Genomic DNA, 23,295 nt, shown 5'->3' with positions numbered 1-23,295 from the left:
TGGAGAGTTCATTGTCCTTCTACTGGATCAAGTTAAGGGGGCTCCCTGAAGTTCAATTCTGAAAACTCTCGTATATTCTTCAGTGTGAAGTAGACCTTGAAAACCAATCTAGTCAAAAGGTAAGATAGACTATGGCGTCAGACCGACCTGGGTTTAATCTTGGCTTTAATGCTCTTTACTGTGTAACTTGGGAGAAGCACTTAACTCCTTTAAGCTTTCTCCTCTCTTTACAAATAAACAAATAAGGCTGTAATGAAGAAATAAGTCTGGCACATAAGCACTCAATACAAAAACCGTTTTTATAAACTATGATGACATCAGAACTCCTTTCAAGTAATATATACGACTTGAGGCTCCTGCCATAGACCCTACAAGAAATGGTGGATGAAGACAAGACATATGCTGACACATGGTTACCCTAACTTTCAAACAAAAACAACAGCCAAAAGTGCACTATGGACAGCAGCCAGGAACCACCCCATCAGCAACCAGCCTGGCATGCATGGTGGCTGCTGGCTGCCCTCATTTTGATTGTTTCTTGAAATTTCAAAAACAGTCTTTCTTTCTGGCTCTATTTCTTCAGCAGCACAGCATACTTCAACATTACAAGTTCAAAAGAATACAAACAATAGCTCTGAAGTTTTACATAAATTCATTCTTGTATTTAACACTCTTCTTTAATTCAGCAGATGTGGGCTAATTAGAAAAATGTGTGGGAGATAGTATCCAATACCATGAAATCTGTATGATGCTAAGCTTTGTGTGACACACACAAAGGACCCCATCCCTGCAATCTACATAAAATTAACACCAGCTAATTTTTACAGTTGATTCTTTAGAGTACTGGCAACAAGCTGAAATTATCTTGTCTATTTGTTTACTAGTTTACTGTCAGATTTCCCCCCCCAGAACATGTGCATGAGAGCAGGAACCTGGTCTACCTTATTCACTTCCATATTCTGGGACAAAGCAGATGCTCAGTAAATACATGTTGAATTAACTGATATGCCCAATGCATCACAGACTCCTGCCTAGAGTTCTAGCAGAGGTGGAGTGCAACTAGTAGTAAAACCTCAATTCTCAAAACATTTATTCAATCACTCACAAAGTAGGTCATATAGCAGACACACCAAAGTGAGACTGACTGGGTTCAAATAGCACTTGCTAGTGGTGTGTACCTCAGGCAAGTTACTTAACTTCCTAGGGCCTCAATTTTCTCATATGTAAACAGGGGATAATAACAGTGCCTCAGAGGGCTGCTGTGGGATTCTAAGAGATAAAACCTATAAATTGCTAAGAAAAGTGCCATGCACATAGTAAGAAATATGCATCAGCTATTATCAGTATTATTATTATTAATACCACCATCTCTTATCTCAAAGCAGGAAGGAAGGAACTCCAGGGCTGAAGCTGCTGTCTACCTATAAATCATTAAATTTTTTCAATCCATAATCCCACCTACAAATCTTTCCTCCTGTTGCCCACCCTTCAGTTCCTTTTCCTTCAAGAATGTTCTTTATACACTAGCAAGAATAAGATAAAATGAAAAATCAAACAAAAATACATTCAGGAAAATTCTATCCTCCAAATCTTTACAGGTGATGTTATACCCTAGGGGACTGTCAGAACTAAAAGAGCTTTTAGATATCTAATAACCATTTCATTTCCAAAAGTGGTATAAACAAGCTGAACCAAGTTAAACCAACTGGACCAATTCAAATAGTACATAAAATCAACACCCCTCAACTTCCAATATACATCTTCATCGTACATATTACTTTTAAATACAGTAGAGTATAGGGGCTGGCCCAGTGGTACAACGGTTAAGTGCCCACCTTCCGCTTTGGCGGCCTGGGGTTCACCAGTTCGGATCCCAGGTGCGGACATGGCACCGCTTGGCAAGCCATGCTGTGGTAAGCATCCCTCATATAAAGCAGAGGAAGATGGGCATGGATGTTAGCTCGGGGCTAGTCTTCCTCAGCAAAAAGAGGAGGATTGGAAGCAGATGTGAGCTTAGGGCTAATCTTCCTCAAAAAAAATAAATAAAAATAAATAAATAAATAAACCTCAAGTGCATTATGCTGAGCAAAAAAAAAAAATGACAGACACAAAATTTTAAAAAAAGAAAAAATAAATAAAAAATAAATACAGTAGAGTATAAAACAGGCAATTTAATCACCAACAAAAAATCATCACCACAAATTACCACTGACATTTTGGTGAAGATGCTTTAAATAAAAGAGAGTGTCTCTGAGGCTTTTAGCAGTTCCCGCAGATGACTTTACCAGAAGAAAAAAAATAGTATTGGTTCTAACAAAAGATTTTTTTAAGGAACATGTGCCAAGTGAATTATTTCCTTAAAGTTCTGCTAAATTTTTAAACAAGCAGATTATTACTCATTAATGCACATAATAAAGTTTCTTAAATAGCATTAATTTTAGGCAGATTAATTTACAGAAAAACAAATCAAAGATTGGAGAGATTAAGATACATAACTTTCCAAAGTCACGCACAACTGGTGGGATAGTTGCAATTCAGGGCCAGGTTTGTGTTTCCCGAAACTCATACTTGATCAACTTTAACATGCTGCAAGCCTCGAGAGGCCTGGTTTTCAACTGCAGGTTGACACTGAAAAGTCATGACAGGTTGGGCAGCTGACTCATCTCACGTAATTCCTCATTTACAAAATGAGAGGCTAGACCAGATGCTATTTAAGATCCCTTCCAAAGCTAATGCACAATTCTATTCACTAAAATCATTATCTCAGCAAGCAAAATTTGAAGACTATTTCACAAGTTTATGAGGGGAAAGCAAAGCAGGTCTTATCCCATCCAATTTTATGGATAAAAGAACTAAATCAGAAAAATGTGAATGAGAAAAAATACATAATGATAAATCAGCAAGACACTGGAAAAGGCAGATCAACAATTCACATATCTTCATTATCTAATAAACTACAATGTCTTCTACATATAACAGGTACAAAATTCAAGAAGTTTAAAGCAACAGAAAGTACTTAAAAGCAAATATTTTCTCCACTATGGCAAATATAAAAAGCATGTGGTATAAAGGAAAACACAGTGAACTGGAGATCCAAAGTCCTGGGTTCAGTTTGGTACCGCCATAATTAGTTGGGTAACTCGAAGAAGTTTTCTACTACCTTTGTGTTTTAGCGTGTCAGAGGTCAAATGGGATGACCAGAGCAAATGCTCTCTAAGGTTCCTTTCAGAACTAAACTATTATGAATCTATTTAGCTTCTAGACAAATTCTCTACTTATCACTGCCTCATTTTCCATTACAAGTAGTTCCATCACATCAAATACCATCATCACAGAGAACAAAAAGTCAGTAACAGTGCTTTGATGACCTGGTTAAAACAAACCATCTTTTACGTTGTGTTTTACCAGACCCCTGGCTCAATAAGTTTACCCTCTATAATGGAAGTTCTATAACTGATACTGTTACATGCTAACAAAATTTGTGAGTAGAAGGCAAAGATTTAAGGGGTCTTCTATTATTCGCTCGACAAGCAATATTATCATTTATATATATATGCATTATATATTTATGTATATGAATGTGTGGGTGTATCATCACACATCTCCAACTGCCTACATCAACTCCCAAACTGTCCATTAAAGTATCAGCACAGATTATCTAAGATACATTAAGAAAAAACGTAACTAACCTATTCTTTTCATGTGTGGCTTCACTACCAAGGTTAGGCAGTGGTGGTTTAAAACATGGTATGTTAGCAATATGCTCAGAAAATTTCCTCTATGACAAAGCAATCTGGCAGTCATTTTCACTAGCAATAATCCTAAATATCTCATACAGAAATTTAAGATTACTTGCCAGCTTCCCTAAGCCATTCTATTAAACAAAATATGTTTTTAAAGAGATACATGATACTTGTCATACAGAGTAAGTGCTCTTAACAAGGGTAAATTTTTACACAGGATGATATAACAAAACTTGAAAACATTTCTTTCCTATAGTCAGTAAACACTTCTGTGTGTGTCCATTCTAGTAGCACCAATGTATGTCAATTTTATTTAAAAAACATCCACCTTTTTGTAGAGCAAACTAAAACTGTCATGAACTGCTTTAAAACCATGAGCAGGTAAAAAGAACGAAGGAAAGGAAATAAACATTAATTTAGCACCTATTCCAGGCAGGTCCTTCACAAACTTTCTCTCACTTAATCTTCACCAAGTGACTCCAATACTGGAATTCAACAGTATAGATTCAACATCACAAGTTCTCTGTCATATTATTAATTTCACTTCAATACTATCTGATGTGGATCAAGGCTGCCCCAGGGAGAGAAGCCCAAGGCATCCTGGCCTACGTGCCAGTCTGGATCATCCTCCAGGAAGTATAGGATGTCCTGACCTGATTCAACCAGACTCATATCCAAAGTTATATGACCACACGATAACCAGACCCCACCTGCCCTGATACCACTTTAACAACTTTTTTACATGATCTTTCCTTTGTCTAGTAAAAAAATAACTCACAAACCTATGCCTTATAAATTTAGCCCTACCCTCAAACCACATCTCTTCACTGCCCATGGGTTCTGTCCCATGCATGCAGCCCCTCCCTGCCCATGGGTCCTGTCCCCATGCTTGCAGCCCCTCACTGCCCATGGGTCCTGTCCCCATGCTTGCAGCTCTTCACTGCCCATGGGTCCTGTCCCATGCGTGCAGCCCCTCCCTGCCTATGGGTCCTGTCCCCATGTTGCAGCTCTTCCCTGCCCATGGGTCCTGTCCCCATGCTTGCAGCCCCTCCCTGCCCATGGGTCCTGTCCCCATGCTTGCAGCTCTTCACTGCCCATGAGTCCTCTCCCCATGCTATTCTCTAAATAAAAGAGCATTACTACCAGACCTTGAGAGTCCAAGAAATCTTTCTTTCAACTCCTTGGCTCGCCAAGCCCACATCACTATTCTTACCAAAAAACAAGATTTCTTGGATCATCTGGATAACAATTTCATAACTAAGCACTGCCACATGATTTCAGTGCCCAGGTTTTGTTATGAAGGTGCTGGTGCTATTGTCATGGACTGCTTTAAATGTCATATGCTAATGGTATATTATTCAGCCTTAAAAAGGAAGCAAATTCTAATACCTGCTACAATCTGGATGAACTGTGAACACAGTAAGCTAGGTAAAGTAAGCTAATCACAAAGACAAATACTCAATGATTCTACTTCTTTGAGGTATCTAGAGTAGTCAAATTCATCGAAACAAAAAGTAGAATCGTGTTTGCTAGGGGCTGGGGAGAGGGAAATGAGGAGTTATTTCACGGGCACTGAGTTTCAGTTTTGCAAGATGAAAAAGCTCTGGGGACTGGTTGCACAAGAAGGTGAATATGTACTTAACTATACACTTAAAAATGGTGCAAGTGATAAATTTTATGTTATGTGCAATTTGCCATAATTAAAACAAAAACAAAATTTGGACAGCCATGCCAATGTACCGGTCAGTACCACATCTACACTGTGAGCAGTAATTTAGTTTCAGCAAAACAATACGAGTCACATGTTAATATTAACTTGAATTTTATTGCGTTTGTAATTTTATCCACATTTTATTTTCAATTCTGCAAAACCCATGATCGTAAGAGCTTGATAAAACATTATTACTAGTACCATTTTAGAGATGCTTGTGGACATTAGCTTAAAATCACACAGGTGTAAGAAGAGGTGGCATTAGCTAATAAGTGAAAAAGACATGGAATTAAATTAAAATCCAAGCCTTGATTTCTGATCCCATGCTCACTCTCCAACTTTCTATCTCAGTTAACAAGAAAATCTATACTCTGCACTTTAGAAAAAAGTTTTAGGAAAAAGATCGATAAAAATAAAGGGATCCAACTTGCAAACAAAAATTTCCCTATTAACCCTAGAATCAGCACACATTCAATTTACTTTTCCAAACTTTTAAAAACTTTTGATACTTTAATTGGAGAACTGGAATTTGCTACATGAAAACTTACTAAAAATATTTCAGCAACAGTGAAACCATGAGGGTTTCTCATCACATCCTCTTAAGCCAAAATTCTTAGCTCCTTCAGCATCCTGAATGAGGTTTTATAAAGCAGATCGATTTCAAACAAAAAGGGACCGTAATACAGCAACATTTTCAAGTTTTAATAAATCTAAAAATAGGTTATAAAAGTTATTTTATAGTTTGAACATATACTTTCTTTTTTATGTGCACTTATTACTACATATCCTTTCTTGACAAAACTAAGACCCATCAAAAACAACTGATCAACAGGAAAATACTTTTCACGTACATTGTAGTTCTCACCAAATAGGACTGTACAACTTAAGGAACTTACACATGAAAGCAAGCTTTGCAAACCTAAAACAATATATTCTCCTAAGGACAACGGCAGTAACTCAGCAAGTACAGTACCCAAATGAGGACTGACTCAAGGCAACGTCCGCCTGCAGCGAGGCTGGTGAGCGCCGCAGGACTTTGTTCTCACCCTATCCTCCACAGTGTCTCAACTCAGCAAAGAAAGCGGAAGGTTAACTTATACAAGAGACAAAGTAATCTTGGTCAAAAAACACCTCAATGAGAAAAGTCTAACTGAAAATTAAGGTTCTGCATTTTATTTTAAACAACTGCACTATTTCAGGATGTAGGAGAACTGGCACAACAGCAACACAGCAAGAAGTCTCGATGACTAAGCTGAATAAATGTCTCTTCCTGTTTCTATTCAGCTCTACCTCCTCTCCCTCAAAACAGCTAACTCAAACACAGAGGGCAGAAGAGGGGTGGGACAGTTCCACTCCACAGAGGGCAGACTCCCTTCAGAGGACCTGATTCCATTTCTGATCTGACGCATGCTACACCCTGACCAACTGCATTAGAGAAGTACAGTAAAAATCAAGCAGGACAAATCCTCTACAGATCTCAAGACCAAGTCCTACTGGCTAATAAGCACTTCCTGATGTTTCAGTCATGTACAAAGCTCCAAAAGAAAGAATGAGGAGGGGCCGGCCCCGTGGCCAAGTCGTTAAGTTCACATGCTCCATTTTGGCGGCCCAGGTTTTCGCCGGTTCGGATCCTGGGCGCAGACATGGCACCGCTCACTCATCAAGCCATGCTGAGGCGGGGTCCCACCACGTAGCACAAACTAGAAGGTCCTACAACTAGAATATACAGCTATGTACTGGAGGCTTTGGGGAGAAGAAGAAGGAGGAAGAAAAAAAAAAAGATTGGCAACAGATGTTAGCTCAGGTGCCAATCTTTTAAAATAAAAAAGGAATTAAGAAACTGCTTCGCCTTCATAAAGACAGATGGAGACATTTAAACCAGTGATTTTCATCTTTTTTTAATAGCAGAACCCTTATTTCAAATGAACTGTTACAGGAGACCCCAAAACACCATAATAAAAGTAGTATTATATAAGACACAAGTTCAATTTATAACATACACTTACTACCATTTTGCATTTGAGTATAGTATTGAGGATATCCTGATTCACACACATTAGAACTATTAATATTTACAACTATTTAAAAGAAGTTATATTCCAAGGTCTGTGTAAAAACTACTTAACCTGACAGTAAAAGGTAAACAACACTTCTAGTAAATAACATATTTGAGTATTTATCTTTTTTCAGTATACTTAAAAACATATAATTTTAAGACTGTGAAACCTTTAAGACATTTTGGAATTCAAAGTGATAAGCAATTCAAAACAACCAGAAGTTTCAATCAGGCATCCAATAGCACTCATTACTTCTAATATTTGAAGATAGGAACCTTATTTAATCATGAGTCTATCCTTGGTACCCATATTTTCAAGCAGCCCACTCAGAATTTAGGAAGAATTCCACAAATGCATCTTTAACACAAAATGACTAATATACCAGAAAAAAAGTTCTGTGGGAAGAGAGAGCTGACAAACATTTGCTTGAGCTGAACCTGAAAACTAAGCAGGATTTTTATGTTCAGACAAGCTGAGGAAAGATGGGGAACGAAGCTGTTAGTGGCTGGGGAAAGATGCGCCATAAGGTTGAAAGCACACTCAAAGAACTGGGAATAATCTAGCTTTGGAGAGCTGTGGCTTGATTAGCAGGAAGATCCCACTGAGAGCAGAGGACAGGCTCTGAATTTATGCTCTGGAGTCTTAGAGAAGGAACCAGGACCAGCGGAAAGAAGTTACAGGAATGCAGATATTAGCTCACTAAAACAATCAGACCTGTTTGAAAATGAACTGGCTTGCCTCCCAAGACAGCAGACCATCACTGGAGTCATTTCAAGAGGCTGACTCGTGGCCTGTCTATTCTTCAAGGAAACTGAAGAAGGAATTTTCTCACATAATCAGTGATTAACTTGATTTAAAATTCCTTCCAAACCTAAGACTCTATGAGTCTGCCATCTAAAACTAAGGTCAGCAAACTAAGGCCCTTGGGCCAAATCTGGCCCATCTGTTTTTGTAAACAAGGTTTTACAAGAACAAATTCACTCTCATTCATTTCCATATTGTTACAACTGCTTTGGGGCTACAACAGCAGAGCTGAGTAGCTGCCATAGAGTGCGTGACCCACAAAGCTCTGGCCCTTTACGGAAAAAGTTCACCAAGCCCTGACCTGAAAGATAGCCAAAGATTACCACTTTAGGAAACCTAAACAAAACATAGTATTTGTTTTAAATATTTCTCCTATCCACCATTTCAGATACTGCTCAGAGAGGGTAGGGTAGGTTGGCTGCAGTAACACATGACCTCAATATCTCAGTGACTTGTAAGAAAGGTTTATTTTTCACTCACGCAACATGTCCATCCTATGCTCCAACAGTCCATGGAGCTGTGGCTCCATGTCATCTTTACTTGAGGGTGCAGCTGATGGAGCAACACTGCCAGTCACCATGGCAAAGAGGGTGTAATGAAGCACAAACTGGCTCTTAAAGCTTCATCCTCAAAGTGATAAATACCACTTCTGCTCACATTTTGTGAACATGGCCAAACCTGACTTCAACAAGCAGGAAGTATAATCCTCTCCCAGGGAGAGGAAGCAGATTTTGGTGAACAAAAACATAATCCACTACAGTCTATTTGGAAAAATTTACCTAAGTAATTTTGTTTTCCTTATGTCTACAACCTATCTTATCAACAGCATATTTTTACATCAATGTCTTGAGCCTCAAAGCAAAAAAAAAAAAATCAAAGGTTCTAATGTAATTTCACATTTCCCAAGACAAATAATATTAAAGTTCAGAATTATTTTAAAGTTGTTCTCTATTCTAGTAAAAACATGCCTAGAATAAAAAAACCTGGAAATTAAATAGAAAAAAATACATCACTCATAGTTCTATGCCCAAAAAAAGTTAGCACTATATTTGCTTCTAGCATTTTTTCCCTGTGCTCTTCTTTTTTAAGAATTCAATTATCCCCTAGTTTTCATTTTACATCCTATGCTTTTTCATTCACCAAAAATTTTTTAGTATTATTAGAAATTATCCAGTTATCTTTTTAATTGTTTTAAGTCACCCTGTAGATGGTATAATTTATAACTAAACTTCTGTTCTCATACAATGCTTGGCTTTTAAACAAAACAATGTGATAAGATTATCTTTTATATCAACCTTATACCAAGGGGCCGATTAAGCTTACTGCCTTAGAATAGACTCTTAGAAGACTGAGTTGAAGGCTATAGGCATATTAAAGCCTCTTCATATTTTCATATACTGCCACTTTGCAAAGCAAGTGTACCAACTCATTCTCTCCAGCAACGAACGAAGTGGCTATTTCATCCATCCATGCCTATATTAGGTATAATCACATAATAATTTTTAAAAATAAATAAACTTTGCAAAAGGTCTATATTATTTCACTATGCATTTGTCTATTAGTGAACTTGAACCTACTTCCACATTTGTTACCCAAGTCTATCTCCTGAAATAGACTGTTTCTGAAATCTGCCTTTTAATCTTTTGGGATGTTAGTGTTTTATTTCCTATTATTTTGATATACAAGCTTTCTCCCAGTCATCAAATTTGTTGCAATAAATTATACTGAATAATCTTACCCTTTCCCCTATTGATCTGTGGCAAACCCCTTTATAACTTAAAATATTTAACGTAGTGCTGACACGCTAGGCTGTTCTAAGTGTTTTATAAATATTAACTCATTTAATTTATAACAAACACACATATATGTATACAGATGATATCTAATTTACATACCAAATTTATATACATTGAATTTATTTCTAAGCTACTCTAAACCACATATCTGCCTCTTCTTATACGAGTTACACAAAGTTTTAATTGCTTATATAGCATCCTATAATAGGTTTTGAGACACCAGAGCTAGTTCCTCTCTCCTCATTGTTTTTTTTCATCATTGTTTAGCTAGTCCCATCTGATTTTTAAGTTAGACTACTGGGAAAAAAAGAAAATGTAAATCAGATAATTCTCTGTAGAAGCTGGCTAGTAGCAAATGGCACTAACAAGGATAAACGTGTTGGGTCTGAAGAACCAACGCTACTGCAATAAAAGGCTTTCTGGCATTCTAAACATTCAAGCTATTTGGTAAAACTTCTTATGCAAAATAATACTGGGTGGTCTTAATGACAATGAAGCCACTCTAGGATACTAAAGGATCTTCTGAATCAAAGTTTAAAATTATATTCCACAATACTACTACTATTAATGTTACAGAACATTCTTTGAGAATATTCTATATGCAACAAAATTTGAGGATAAACTAAAACCAACCATAATAGACAATTAAACATAGTAAAAGTAAAAGGCATATGTCAAACAGAGGACCACAATTTACACCTAAAGCTCTGCAAGTGAAATTCCAAACCGCTGCAAATACCATTAAATCACACCAAAACAGCGCATGAAGACCACTTTCAGGTCTTTAGGCACAGCTTGTAAAAAGAGTCTTGCTCATCAGGTTAAAACAAGTTCTACAAACAAAATTTTTAAATTTTGTACAAAAGCTTTCTTTGATAGATCTTTATTGAGAAAATATTTATCATGTGCATCATTTCATTCTGTATATCCAAAGAACTTGATTAAATGTGGGTTGTGCTACATACACAGTAGAAAGAAGCAAGCCAAATGGCTGCTTATGTCCCCTTTGGTCCTACAGTAGTAATATCCTTCATTATTTTTTTATTTCATTTGAATCTCACAGTCCTATAAGTTAGAAAAGATAATTTAGTATAGTTACTGATGAAGAAATAGAAACAAATTAAGTGACTTGTTCATAATCTTACATAACTATTGTGCAGACTCTTTTGTCTTCTGACTCCATCCATTACTCTTTTTTTCTTTTTTTTTGCTGAGGAAAATTAGCCCTGAGCTAACATCTGTGCCAATCTTCCTCTACTTTGCATGTGGGTCGCCCCCACAGCATGGCCAACGAGTAGTGTAGGTTCACACCTGGGATCCAAACCGGTGAACCCAGGCCGCTGAAGCAGAGCATGCCAAACTTTAACCACTAAGCCAGCCACGGGGCCAGCCCCCGACCCATCCATTACTCTTTCTCCAGTAGCCATGCATACTCTCTTGACTCTTCCTCCCTAACTCCCTCAGACTTACCGCAATCAACTAAAAGCCACATACATCCAACCAAACAAAACTGAAGAAAGTTTCAAAAGCCTAGAGAACACATTTTTGAGTACCTAACAGGTACAAACACTTATTAGACACCAGCAAAACTACAGCAGGTGGCATAAGTCTCTCCCACATTGGAGGCTAAAGTCCCACACCCCTATTTTACAAGATCAGAGCCTCACAGGAAATGGAAGGAGATACGTATATATTCACACAAAATAATTCCTGAAAGCCATCTATTTCAAAAAACTGAGATCTGTCAGCATTAAATGAACTCTTTTCCTAAACCACCACATTCATAGGCTCAGAAAACACGAACGTAAGGTTTTCAAGTCTTCAAACAAATCCCTAACACCAGAAATGCACGTCTGTTATACTTGCATATTCCCTTGTTTAATTCTGCAACCAGGTCAAAGTACTTGCCTGCCCACATGCTATTTCACAAACATCAGCAGTGCCAATGTCACTGGACCTGGTTTGTTATCCACATTTTGAAAAAAGTAGAAAATAACCAGAACACCTCTTTCCATATTAACTGTCCTGATCCCATTCCACAGAAGAGTGCAATTATAGTTGACCAGATTTGAGCACCAGCTCAACTGCAGAACTTTCACCAAAATAAACATGCCCTGGGCCCATCTCCCAGAGATTACAATTCAGCAAGCCTGAAATGTGGCCTGTTTCTCGATTAAAAGCTATAGACTTAAGAAGACTGAGTTGAATTAGCACATGAGTGAAGTTATTTTAACATTCTGATGTACAAATACAAAATACTGTATTCATTCACTCAACTAATACTTATTGCACATCTTACATGTGCCAGGCAAGGTTCTAGGCCCTTGCAATGCAGCAACGAATAAGACTCCTATCTGTGCTCCATGGTACTTCTATTTCACTGAGCAGAGAGAAAATAACTCAGATAATACCAGTTCAGGTACAAATAAATCCTATGAAGAGAAATGAAGCTGGATAAGGGGTGAGAAAACAATCGGAGGGAAAGGTACCTATTTTATACGAGTGATCAGGGAAAGTCTCTTGGAGGAGGTAACACTTGAGCAGAGATCTGAATGACGAAGACCTGGGGAAAGCAGAAGGATCAGCAAATTTAAGGTGTTATCTCTGACCCACGTTTGGATAGGGGCTACTAAACAAAACGGGCTTTCTGACTCCAAAAAACTTAAAACATAAATAAGACATAAAAATACAAGATAAAACTCAAGTATTAAAATAGATATTTCCAGCAATAATGCTATGAAATTTAAGTACTATGGACCAGCTCAGACAGGGAAGGAGGCAAATATAATTTGATATAAGTCTTAATAGATAAATATAATTCCAGTTCACAGAAGTGACAAAAGGAGTTTTTCATCAGAGGCAAAAGCACAAACAGCAGCACAGAAACAAAGTACAAAGAAAAAACCTAAAATAACAGACTAAGCCTGTTAACCAAAATTAGAGAATGTACAGGTAAAAATGTACATAAGGATTAGGATAAGAACGCCTTTACCCACTTTCATCTTGAAAACGACTATTTATCCAAGACCCAGCTAAAAACGTCAATTCCTCTATGAAGAATTCACTCTAACTCTCAAAGGCAATTACTTCTCTTCTGTGTTGGCACCTTCTGTTCATGTCTAACAAGATTATTCATTCTTCACAAAATCCACATTCTCCATCAACCACCATCTCTGCTCAAACACAGTTCCCAAAACACAAGCAGCATACAAAATACATTTGTTCCATCAACTAAAGTAGAGTAAAATGGGATAGAAGGACCATAGACTGGAAAACTCAACATAATAAAGATGTCAATTCTCCCTAAATTAATCTATAGGTTTCATGTAATTCCTATCAAAATCCCGGCAAGGTAATTTATTTTGTAGACACAGACAAGCTTATTCTAAAATTTATATGGAAAGCCACAGGCCCTAGAATAGCTAAAACAATCTTGACAAAAAAGAATAAAGTGGAAATAATCACTCTACCTGATATTAAGTCTTACGTATATACAGGTACGGTAATCAAGACCATGTGGTACTGGTGAAGAGATAGACAGATACACCAATGCAATAGAACAGAGAACCCATAAAGACACCCACCCACATATACCCAACTGATTTTTGAAGAAAGACCAAAAGTAATCCAATGGAGGAAGGATAGCTTTTTCAACAAATGGTGGTAGAGCTACGGGATATCCACCGGCCACTGAAAAAAACCTCAAAATGGATCATGAACTTAAATTAAAACATAAAACTATGAAATTTTTAGGAAAAAAAAAGAAGAATATCTTTGGGATCTAGTACTAAGCAAAGACTTTTGAGCGGAAAGCACAACCCATAAAAGGAAAGATCGACAAAGTGGATCTCTCAAAATTAAAACTTTCGCTCTGCAAAAGACCATGTGAAGAGGATGAAAGACAAACTACAGACTGGGAGAAAATATCTGCAAACCACATATCTGACAAAGGAGGAGTATCTACAATATATAAAGAACTCCCAAAACTCAACAGTAAAAAAACAAACAATCCAATTAGAAAATGGGCAGAAAACATGTACAGACATTTCACTGAGGAGGATTTACAGGCAGCAAATGAACACATGAAGGATATTCAGCATCATTAGCCACGAGGCAAATGCAAATGAAAACCACAATGAGATACCACTACACATCTACCAGAATATCTAAATTAATTAAAAAACAAACAAATAAAAACCTGTCCTTACCAAATGCTGCTGAGCATGTGGAGAAATAGGAATGCAAATTAAAACCACAATGAGATATCTCTACACGCTTATTTTAAAACTTAAAAACACTAAATGTTGACAAGGATGCGGAGAAACTGGATCACTTATAAACTGAGAGTGGGAATCAGCCACTTGGGAAAATGTTTGGCAGTTTCTTAAAAAAACTAAACACCCAACTACCCTGTGACCCAGCAACTACACTCTTATGTTCACGCACAAGCTTGCACACAAACGTTCATAGCCAAAACCAGGAAATAATACAGATGTTCTTAAATAGGTCAATGGTTAACAAACTGTGGAACATCCATACAATGGAATACAACTCAGCAATAAAAAGGAAAACACTATTGATAAACACAATTTGGATGAATCTCCAGAATATTATGCTAAGTAACAAAAAGTCAATCCCAAAAGGTTATATACTGTATGTTCTATTTATCTAACTTTATTTGGGGGAGGGAGGGGTGAGGGAATTTAACCAATCTTCTTCTTTTTTTTCCCTCCCCAAAGCCCCAATACATACTTGCACATCCTAGTTGTAAGTTATTCTAGTTCTTCTATGTGGGACACCGCCTCAGCATGGCCTGATGAGTGGTGTGTAGGTCTGAATCTAGGAGCCAAACTGGCAAACCCTGGGCCCTCCAAAGCAGAGCATGCAAACTTAACCACATGGCCACAGGGCCAGCCCCTACGTTACATTCTTGAAATGAAAAAAGTATAAAGATGGAGACCAGATTAGAAGTTGCCACGGGTTAAGAGGGGACTGAGAGCAGAAGGGAAGTAGGTATGGCTATAAAAGGGCAGCATGAAGGATCCTTGTGGTGCAGAAGTGTTCTGTATCTTGACTGTGTCCATGTCAATTTCCTAGTTGATACTGTACTATGGTTTATAAGATAGTACCACTGGGAGAAAATGGGTAAAGGTTCATGATATCTCTCTGTATTATTTCTTATAAGTGCATGTGAATCTACAATTATCTCAAAAAACATTTTTAATTTAAAAAATAGGATAGAAGGCAAAGAAGTTAACCTTAGGAGGGGAAAAGATGCTTTTTTAGGGGAAAAAAGGGAAGAGAGAATGGGTTGACAGAGGCAGAGTATCCAAAAAATGGGGGATCTTATCTCTAAGCTCAAGTTCAATGCTAATTGGGCTGGAAGGGATGGGAGTTACCAAGGAAAAGAGCAGACGGTAGAATTGGGAGCTTTGAAGGAATCAAGAAAACTGGAATATTAGTTAAAGTCTGCAGGGAACAAGATTAAAAATCAACAATAAAACAGCACTCCCTACTTGTCTTCCTACATCTAAAGCACTATTCTTTGCGTGGTAATTCATTATATAGAGGTTGTTGATTCTATCTAGTCAGAAAAACTGAAAATTTTGTTAAACAATTTTATCACTACTATTTGCATGTCCCTATGAAATTCAACATAATGAAACTTTACTTGTAGAATTATAAGGTAATCCTAACAATAACAAGAGTAAAAATTGTATTATTATCCGTATTTCCTTTAGGGATTTTCCTTTTTCTTCCTCTTATGTGAATAAGGGTGCCCCTGTGAACTGGGGACTTCCATAACTGGCTAATGTAACAAGCAATGTTTATCTTTTTATTAACATTTTTAATCTTTTATAATGCATCTCTGGAAACTGTGGATCTAGAATGTTCCAGCATACCTAAGTAGAAAAGGTGCACGTGAACTTTCCCAAAGCTGCACCAGCATTCATTCTGAGATAATATTCTTAGACTAAATTCATTATCAATGATGCCTGATAAAACACAACCAGGAAACATATCAGTTAATTAAAATTTAACTTTAATTCAACAACTATTTCCTGAGTGCTTACACCCAGTCACTACAGAAGCACCAAGGATACAACAGTAATGAAAACGTGAAAATGTAGCTCTTGCTTTTGTCTAGTAAATAGATAAACACAGTAAGATCTAATAAATGCTAAAATATGTATAAATACAAGGAACCATAGCACCATAGGAGCATGAAAAGTTGCCTACACCAGCAGGAAGACAATCAGACAATCAAGACGAAGTGATGTATAAAGAGAGACCTTAAAGATAAGCAGGTATCAGCCAGCTGAGAAGTGCAGAGGGAAATATTTACAGCCGTTCACTTCGAAAAGTACACTAAAATGATCTTAAGAGGAGAGGAATTCTTAAGAGATTGAAAACAAAACTTTAGCAGTCAAATCTGATAGACAACAGTCAAGTGGTAACTGATTTGCAGATGAGAGAAAGGCAAAACCTAAGCTGGCTATGTGGAAGCCCAGAAGAGGCTGCTGGTGCCAATGAAACCAGAGAAACTCATGAAATAAAGGCAGTGGGCACCTCCAACAGTGAGTGTGCGGATAAGTCAAAAAACAGGAAGTTCATGGTTGAAATTCCGAGTAAGAGACAAATTAGAATTCCACATCTCCTCCCCTACCTGTAAGGAAGAAAGACTATCCTGTCCTTTCCAGATACTGGACTCAATGACAACAGGCCTGGCAGGAGGAGAGAAGGTGTAGGGGACGAAAAAGAAAAACAGGGAGATTAAATGAAATCCTCCTTTCTTAACTGCAAGAATTCTGGCCCTTTCCTTCCCCTTGGCAACCAAAATGCTGGCAGCTAGGTTTATATCCTTCTCTAAGCAAGATTTTGGGAAATTTGACACACATATCCTCCTCCACCAGCTCAGAAAGACCTATGGATAATTACAGGGGAGATGCACCAATGCAGTGGCTCTACCGGATCCTCCTATTTTGAAGCTCACAGGTTACAAGCCCCACACATGTGTGATGACCTTCCAATCAGCTGGGTAAGCAGGAGGACTACTGTTTCTCATGCTAAACTTCATTTGACTTTTTAAAACTATGGACTTTGATAAAAATTAAAATGAAAAAGACAATGGCAGGTACAGGCGGGATGGAAAGGAAAAGTGAAGAAAGGGTATCTAAGCAGAGGATTTCATCTTTTTTATATACAAGATAAATAATTAAAAACAATTTAAAATAAATCTCCCTCAATCCTAGTAAGAATACATGTCAACAGGGTACCTAGAAAGTAAAAAGTACTCAACCTGTATATCCATTAACATAGATGGCAACTCCACTAAAAATTGTAGATGACGTCCCATCCTTCTGCATAGTAGCATCTGATCGAAACTGTTCCTCCAATTTCTGGACCTTGGCAGCCATATACCCACCCTAGAATTAAAGAAAAGACAAACTAATCACAAAAGCCATATTTTCTTCCTCTCTCTCTTTTTTTTAAAGAAACTTATATTTAAAAAATAAATAATTAAAAGGACCTTACTCTGTGCTAGTGACCAAAGTATGATGATGACATGACATAATTATAAACATGAACCATAAGACAAAACAATAATAAAACAGGCAGGTCAAGGAAGATTTTTACTTTTCCCTCTGTCAACTCAATTTTTAATAATTTATCACATTCTTATAAATGCTGAGAGCTACTTTAAAAAAGAAAACGTCAAAAATAAGTTTAATGCTACAAAATATTGTTCTTACTACAAAATCAAGTGAAAGTTAAACCAAAGTTTAAACCAATTAAAAATTTGACAACTGGTTAATCAGCATGTATTTTAGACTGCCTTCCACTATTTTCTGTGGAAGGCAGAAGGAAGCTTAAATTAGTAACTTCAAGTAAAATGAAGTAGTTTGACAAACCAGTACAGTTCTCCATACATGTAGATAAGAATACAACAAATGATTCAGTGGCTATTTTTGGATCTAATCAATCAATTGATAGTAGGACTAATTTTCACTAGATAACATCAAACCTAAAAAGAATATAAAAATGTTATTATTTTTGCTAAAGACCTTTACAAACCTATGAATTCAGGTACAATTTTCTTGAAGATTAAAATACTTAAGCTTAATTGATTTAAGTCTTTAAAATGCTTTAAGTGTCCAGAAGTGGTACAGATTTTTTCCAAAATGGAAACGACTTGTTTTTGATTATTCAAATACTACATGCTCGCTGTCAAAAAAATTTCTTTCAGAAAACAGGAAAATATAAAGAAGAAAATTTTAATTAGCTACGATCTCATGGTTAACATTTGGGGATCTTATTTTCAAAGTTTCTTTCTATGCCTCAGAGCACAGAGGTTTTACGAAAATACGATCAAACATAATACTCCTTTATAACACAGCCTTTTCGTCAAGGCCATCTTGCCAGTTAAGAAATATAAAGCTAAATAATGTTTGCACAGTGTTCCACTATAAAATTTACTGAACCAATCTATTATCATTGGATATCTGTGTTTTCCTGTTTTTCAGTATTATTAGCAATGCTGCAATGAAATTATCATGCAACAAATTTTGTGCACTAGGATATTTACTCAGGATAAAATTTCTGAGAGTAAAGTTTAGGGGTTAAAGTTCAAGCTTTCAATACATTGTGAAAACTCAAAGAGTTGGTGTGTAAAGTAATGTACAATTTAGAAAATGCCTTATACCACATTATAAACTAAAAGAAGAATGAAAAATACCTAGACAGTTCAATATAACTATTTTTATTCTTTTAAAACACACCCATTTTTCCCAGCCATCATTTTCAGCACGCCTTCTCCATCCACCGCGTCTCATGGTGGAGCCTCTGTATTAGGGAGAAAAAAAGATATCAGTTTTATAACATAATGTGCTATTGATTGATATTTTACTTCAATATCAAGAAAAATGGGAAATTAAAATAAATTCACATGTCCACTTCATAAAAGTTAAAAGCAGAATACTAAGAAAACTTTTTCCAAACCACATCATTCGCCTGCTTCACAAGTGAAATTTGTTCCTAAAAACAGATAAGTATCAAGTTTCAATTATAACTACTTTAAATTTAATTTTTAACGGGAAAGACTTTTACGCATTCCTGAGCACCAATCCTAACACCCACTTACATAAAACATCACCAAATCCAACTAACATGCCCATGCTTACTTAGTATCATTAATTAGTGTTAACAGAACCTAAGAAAACATTTTCCTTTATGAATTGTCCTATCATATGGATCCGTTTTTTTTTTTGTGAGGAAGATTGGCCCTGAGCTAACATCCATTGCCAATCTTCCTTTTTGCTTGAGGAAGACTGTCCCTGAGCTAACAACTGTACCAGTGTTCTTCTATTTTCTATGTGGGACACCACAATAGCGTGGCTTGATGAGTGGTGTGTAAGTTCATGCCCAGGATCTAAACCCACAAACCCTAGGCTGCCAAACCAGAGCATGCAAACTAAACCACTACACCACCAGGCCAGCCCCTATCATATGGTTCTTAAACTCCTCTTTGGTATTACATACTGGACACTTAAGAGTACACTCATAGTGTAATTCATCTATTATGCAAAAAGCCCTAAAAGAAGCCAATTAAAATAATACATTAGAGGACATAGAAAGATTATCAATGATAATAAACTAGTAAATCTGGCACTCTGTTCTCCCTAAGGCAATTCTTGACCAACTACATTATAAAACCACGCAAATGACCACCAAACAATGGCTCATCTCAAGTGTCAGCGGCTTGGTGACTAGCAAGGTACAAAATCACTCAAAGCAGTCACTACATGAAACTCCTTGTAAAGTCAAATTTTTCTAACCCAAAGGGCTGTATCTTGGGACATGACTGCATTATCCTTCACAAAATTAATATGATCTCTACTTAGGTATGTTGCTCCTAGTAACTACACAGGTTAATATCAAATGGTTAGGTTACCATATATCACTGGAGAAGCCTTATACATTTATCCAAGTTAAATCAGCTTTAATATGACTTATTAAGAATTTGTTATTGAATAACACCTTAGAATATGACACTTTATCCACATACATCAGCAGATATCTTCTTTCAAACATTTCTATTCTTGGTATATTGTGGGATTTATAGTTTCTCTTTGCTAACATTTATATTACCAATTTTTACTATCTACTCTTAAATGTGTTAACACACAGTTCTTGACTTCATATAAACTCTGAATCCATATATCTGCTCTTACAAGTAAAGAGTTTGGGAGTCTGGCCATTATATGTTAAGGATACATACTGAGAAAAATTAAATGCAACAACTAATCTACTAAATGAAGGTAAATTAAAGAATAAAATATATTTTTAAAGTTTAATTCATTTGTCCAATTATTTATTTAAGAGCCTCATTTATTTAAGATCTATTGGGTTTCTACTGCAAAAGGCCAATATAAAAATCCTTACTGATGGTTTAATGAGGGTAGCAGACAAGTATGAAACAAAGTTGTAATAAATAAAAAACAAAAAAACAAATTTTAAAGGCTTTTCCCCCATTCCAAAGTAATAAAACTATCGCAGACAAATGTTTAAAACTTTGAAAAGTAAAAAGAATGAAGGACTGAAAATTCTAATTTCATTTCCACTAATTTGACCCACATACAGTAAACTCCTATTGGTCCAGGATTCAAATAACAAGACCAAAAAAGGGAAAAGGAAACAAGTAACATATTTCACTTTACACAGTCAAATTCTACTTTTGAGAAAATCCTGTAACAAACAGTAAACTAGGTAATCTGGACCAACCTTCTAACAAGGAATAGGAAAACTCAACAGAACACTTGTTTTTAAAAAACTGCCTCAAAGCAAGAAGCCCTAGCAAATAATGAAAAATTACTGGGTCAAGATTTAGAAGATGATAAAGGAAACCTGCCACCTCACCTCTCTCCCCAAACTGGGAAAGCTTTTCCCTCTAAGGGTATGTCCCTCTGACAGACAGGGCAATGTTTTTGACACAGTGCTAAGGGAACAAACGTTGGAGTTCAAGGGTCTTTCAAGGACACGAATCTCCAAACTTGGGATTAGAACCCTAGGAGTAAGAGTAAACTGCAAGCAGGCAGATCAAACTGCAGAAAATGTATCCTGTCTTAGATTATTTCAATCTCTGAATGTAAATTAAGGTGATCCTACACTGCTAGTGCCCCAAAGCATCTGGTAGAAACAAATGTAAATCCCCTATGGAAGATGATGACAACATCCTAAACTTTACACATTTCTACCAACAGTTTTGCAAATATAATGTCTGGCACACACACAAAAAATAACTAGACACACAAAGAAGTAAGATCACATGAGGGAGAACCAACAGAAGCAACAAAATAAACAGAACTACAGACTCCAGATACTGAATTTCACAGATTTTAAAATAACTATGCTCATTACTATGTTCAAGGAGTTACAAGACAAGTTTCAGAATACTGGTAAAGAACTGGAAAATATAAGAAATAACATACAGTAACTCTAGAATTGAAAGATACAATATCAGAAATTAAGCACTTAATACATAGATAAGAGCAAATAAAGAATAGCTGAAAATCAGTCAGAAGAAGAGATCCAGACAACGCACAGTGGCACAAAAGGATGGAGAACAGGGAAGAAGCGGAAGAGATACAGACCATACTTGAGAAGGTCTAACTTTAATAAGTTGGGGGAAAAAAGGAGAAAAACAAATTATATTTGAAGAAATAATGACTCCAACATTCTAAAACTGATTAAGGACATCAAGCCACAAATTCAAGAAGCCCGATGAGCCCCAAGCAGGGAAAAAAAACTAAGAAATCTGTATCTAGACATATAATAGTAAAAATTATAGACAGAGAAAAATCTTAAAAGCTGCCATGGGTGGGAAGAACATAGAGATTCCATTCAAAATACTCAAAATAGGAGCAATTAAACAGACAACTCTCTTTTCAACAAATAATAGAGCCAGAAGACAACAGTGTTGAAAAACATAATTACTTAGAATTCTATATCCAGAGAAAAATTCAGTCAAGAAAGATGAAATAAAGGTATTTGGGGCAAATAAAAACAGAAGCGAATGCCACCAGCAAACCTGCACTAAAGGAAATCTTAAAGGATCTCTCTTGGGTAGAAGAAAACTTCTCTTAGAAGGAAGGTCAAAAATACAGAAAAAAATACATGGCAAGGAAAACAGTAAATATCTGGCTAAATCAATGTGCAATACTGACTGAATAAAACAACAATCTGTTATTGTTGGTAGAATATACAGAATAAATGAATCAAAAGATCATGAATAAAAGACTGGGGTAAGAGGAAGTTTTTCTAGTCGAGCCTCTGCCACTAATCAAGTGATCTCTGTTAAATCTCCACCTCTGGGTCTCAATTACTGTATTATCTCAGTCTCCTCCAATAACTGTAAGAGGTTTGGGGAGTTGACTGTTAGAGTTCCGTCAAGCAAAATAAAGAGGTAAACTGAGGAACTACCAGAAATTGAGTTTATTCAGGAATAGCAGAGGAACTGCAATTCGGGAAACACACGCTGCAGCAAGCTACAGGGGAGTCTGCTGAGGGTTTGGGGCGGGCTGCATTTACGGGCAAGGAGTGCAAACAGGGGGAAGTCCAGCCACAGTCCCAGCAGTGAGTTCACTGGCTTGAGGATTGGGAGAGATTCTTCGTGGATGTTCACTGGTCAGGAGATAAGTCTTGGTCTTCTGTGTGCTCCACACAAGACACACTGAAGAACTATTTTCAGAAACTAAATATAAAAAATTAAAACTACTATATCCATATAATTTAGCAGCATAACTCAATTTCAGAAATTTGATTATGTAACAATTTTTATGTTCTACATTTGTTTGTTTTATTTATTTAAGCAGACTCCCTTTTCCTCTTCCAGAAAAGATTTAAGGCAACTTGTCCTATCAAATTCATTTAAATTATGTACAGATTAAGATGGCCCATGACAGTGGATTAGGGGTAAAAATCTAACTGTAAATCTGGTCTTTGCTGAATACTAGGAGTGGCAATTTATCAGCCCTGTCACTGCTGGCTGACATCAATTATATAATTCTCTTTTGTCAGACAATAGATGCTAGATAGCCCAGTATACAGCTGTAGATTTCACAGCATAGATAATTATGGCATGTAAGAAATAATTCAGAGCCCATGTACAGAGGACACCACACTAA

General features: G+C 36.6%; 1 protein-coding gene across 6 annotated transcripts in view; it reads right to left on the bottom strand.

Moving 5' to 3' along the window:
• The window catches only part of REV1 (REV1 DNA directed polymerase), a 91,777-nt gene that overhangs the window by 49,368 nt on the left and 19,114 nt on the right, over window positions 1-23,295 (bottom strand). For 4 of the 6 annotated variants that reach the window (XM_046663037.1, XM_046663039.1, XM_046663042.1 and 1 more), the window contains exons 2-3: window positions 18,892-18,955; window positions 17,412-17,538 (exon numbers count right to left, since the gene is read on the bottom strand). The exons of 1 other annotated variant lie outside the window; for it this stretch is intronic. In XM_046663037.1, the coding sequence (XP_046518993.1) occupies window positions 17,412-17,538; window positions 18,892-18,945 (181 nt within the window). In that variant the 5' untranslated portion in view covers window positions 18,946-18,955. Of the gene's footprint in view, window positions 1-16,778; window positions 16,801-17,411; window positions 17,539-18,891; window positions 18,956-23,295 lie in introns of those variants that run through there. One more of the 6 variants, XM_046663041.1, reaches the window with a different exon arrangement.

The sequence above is a fragment of the Equus quagga genome, chromosome 5, assembly GCF_021613505.1.
Source record: "Equus quagga isolate Etosha38 chromosome 5, UCLA_HA_Equagga_1.0, whole genome shotgun sequence".
Taxonomy (NCBI): domain Eukaryota; kingdom Metazoa; phylum Chordata; class Mammalia; order Perissodactyla; family Equidae; genus Equus; species Equus quagga.
This window is presented reverse-complemented; position numbering and strand designations above follow the sequence as displayed.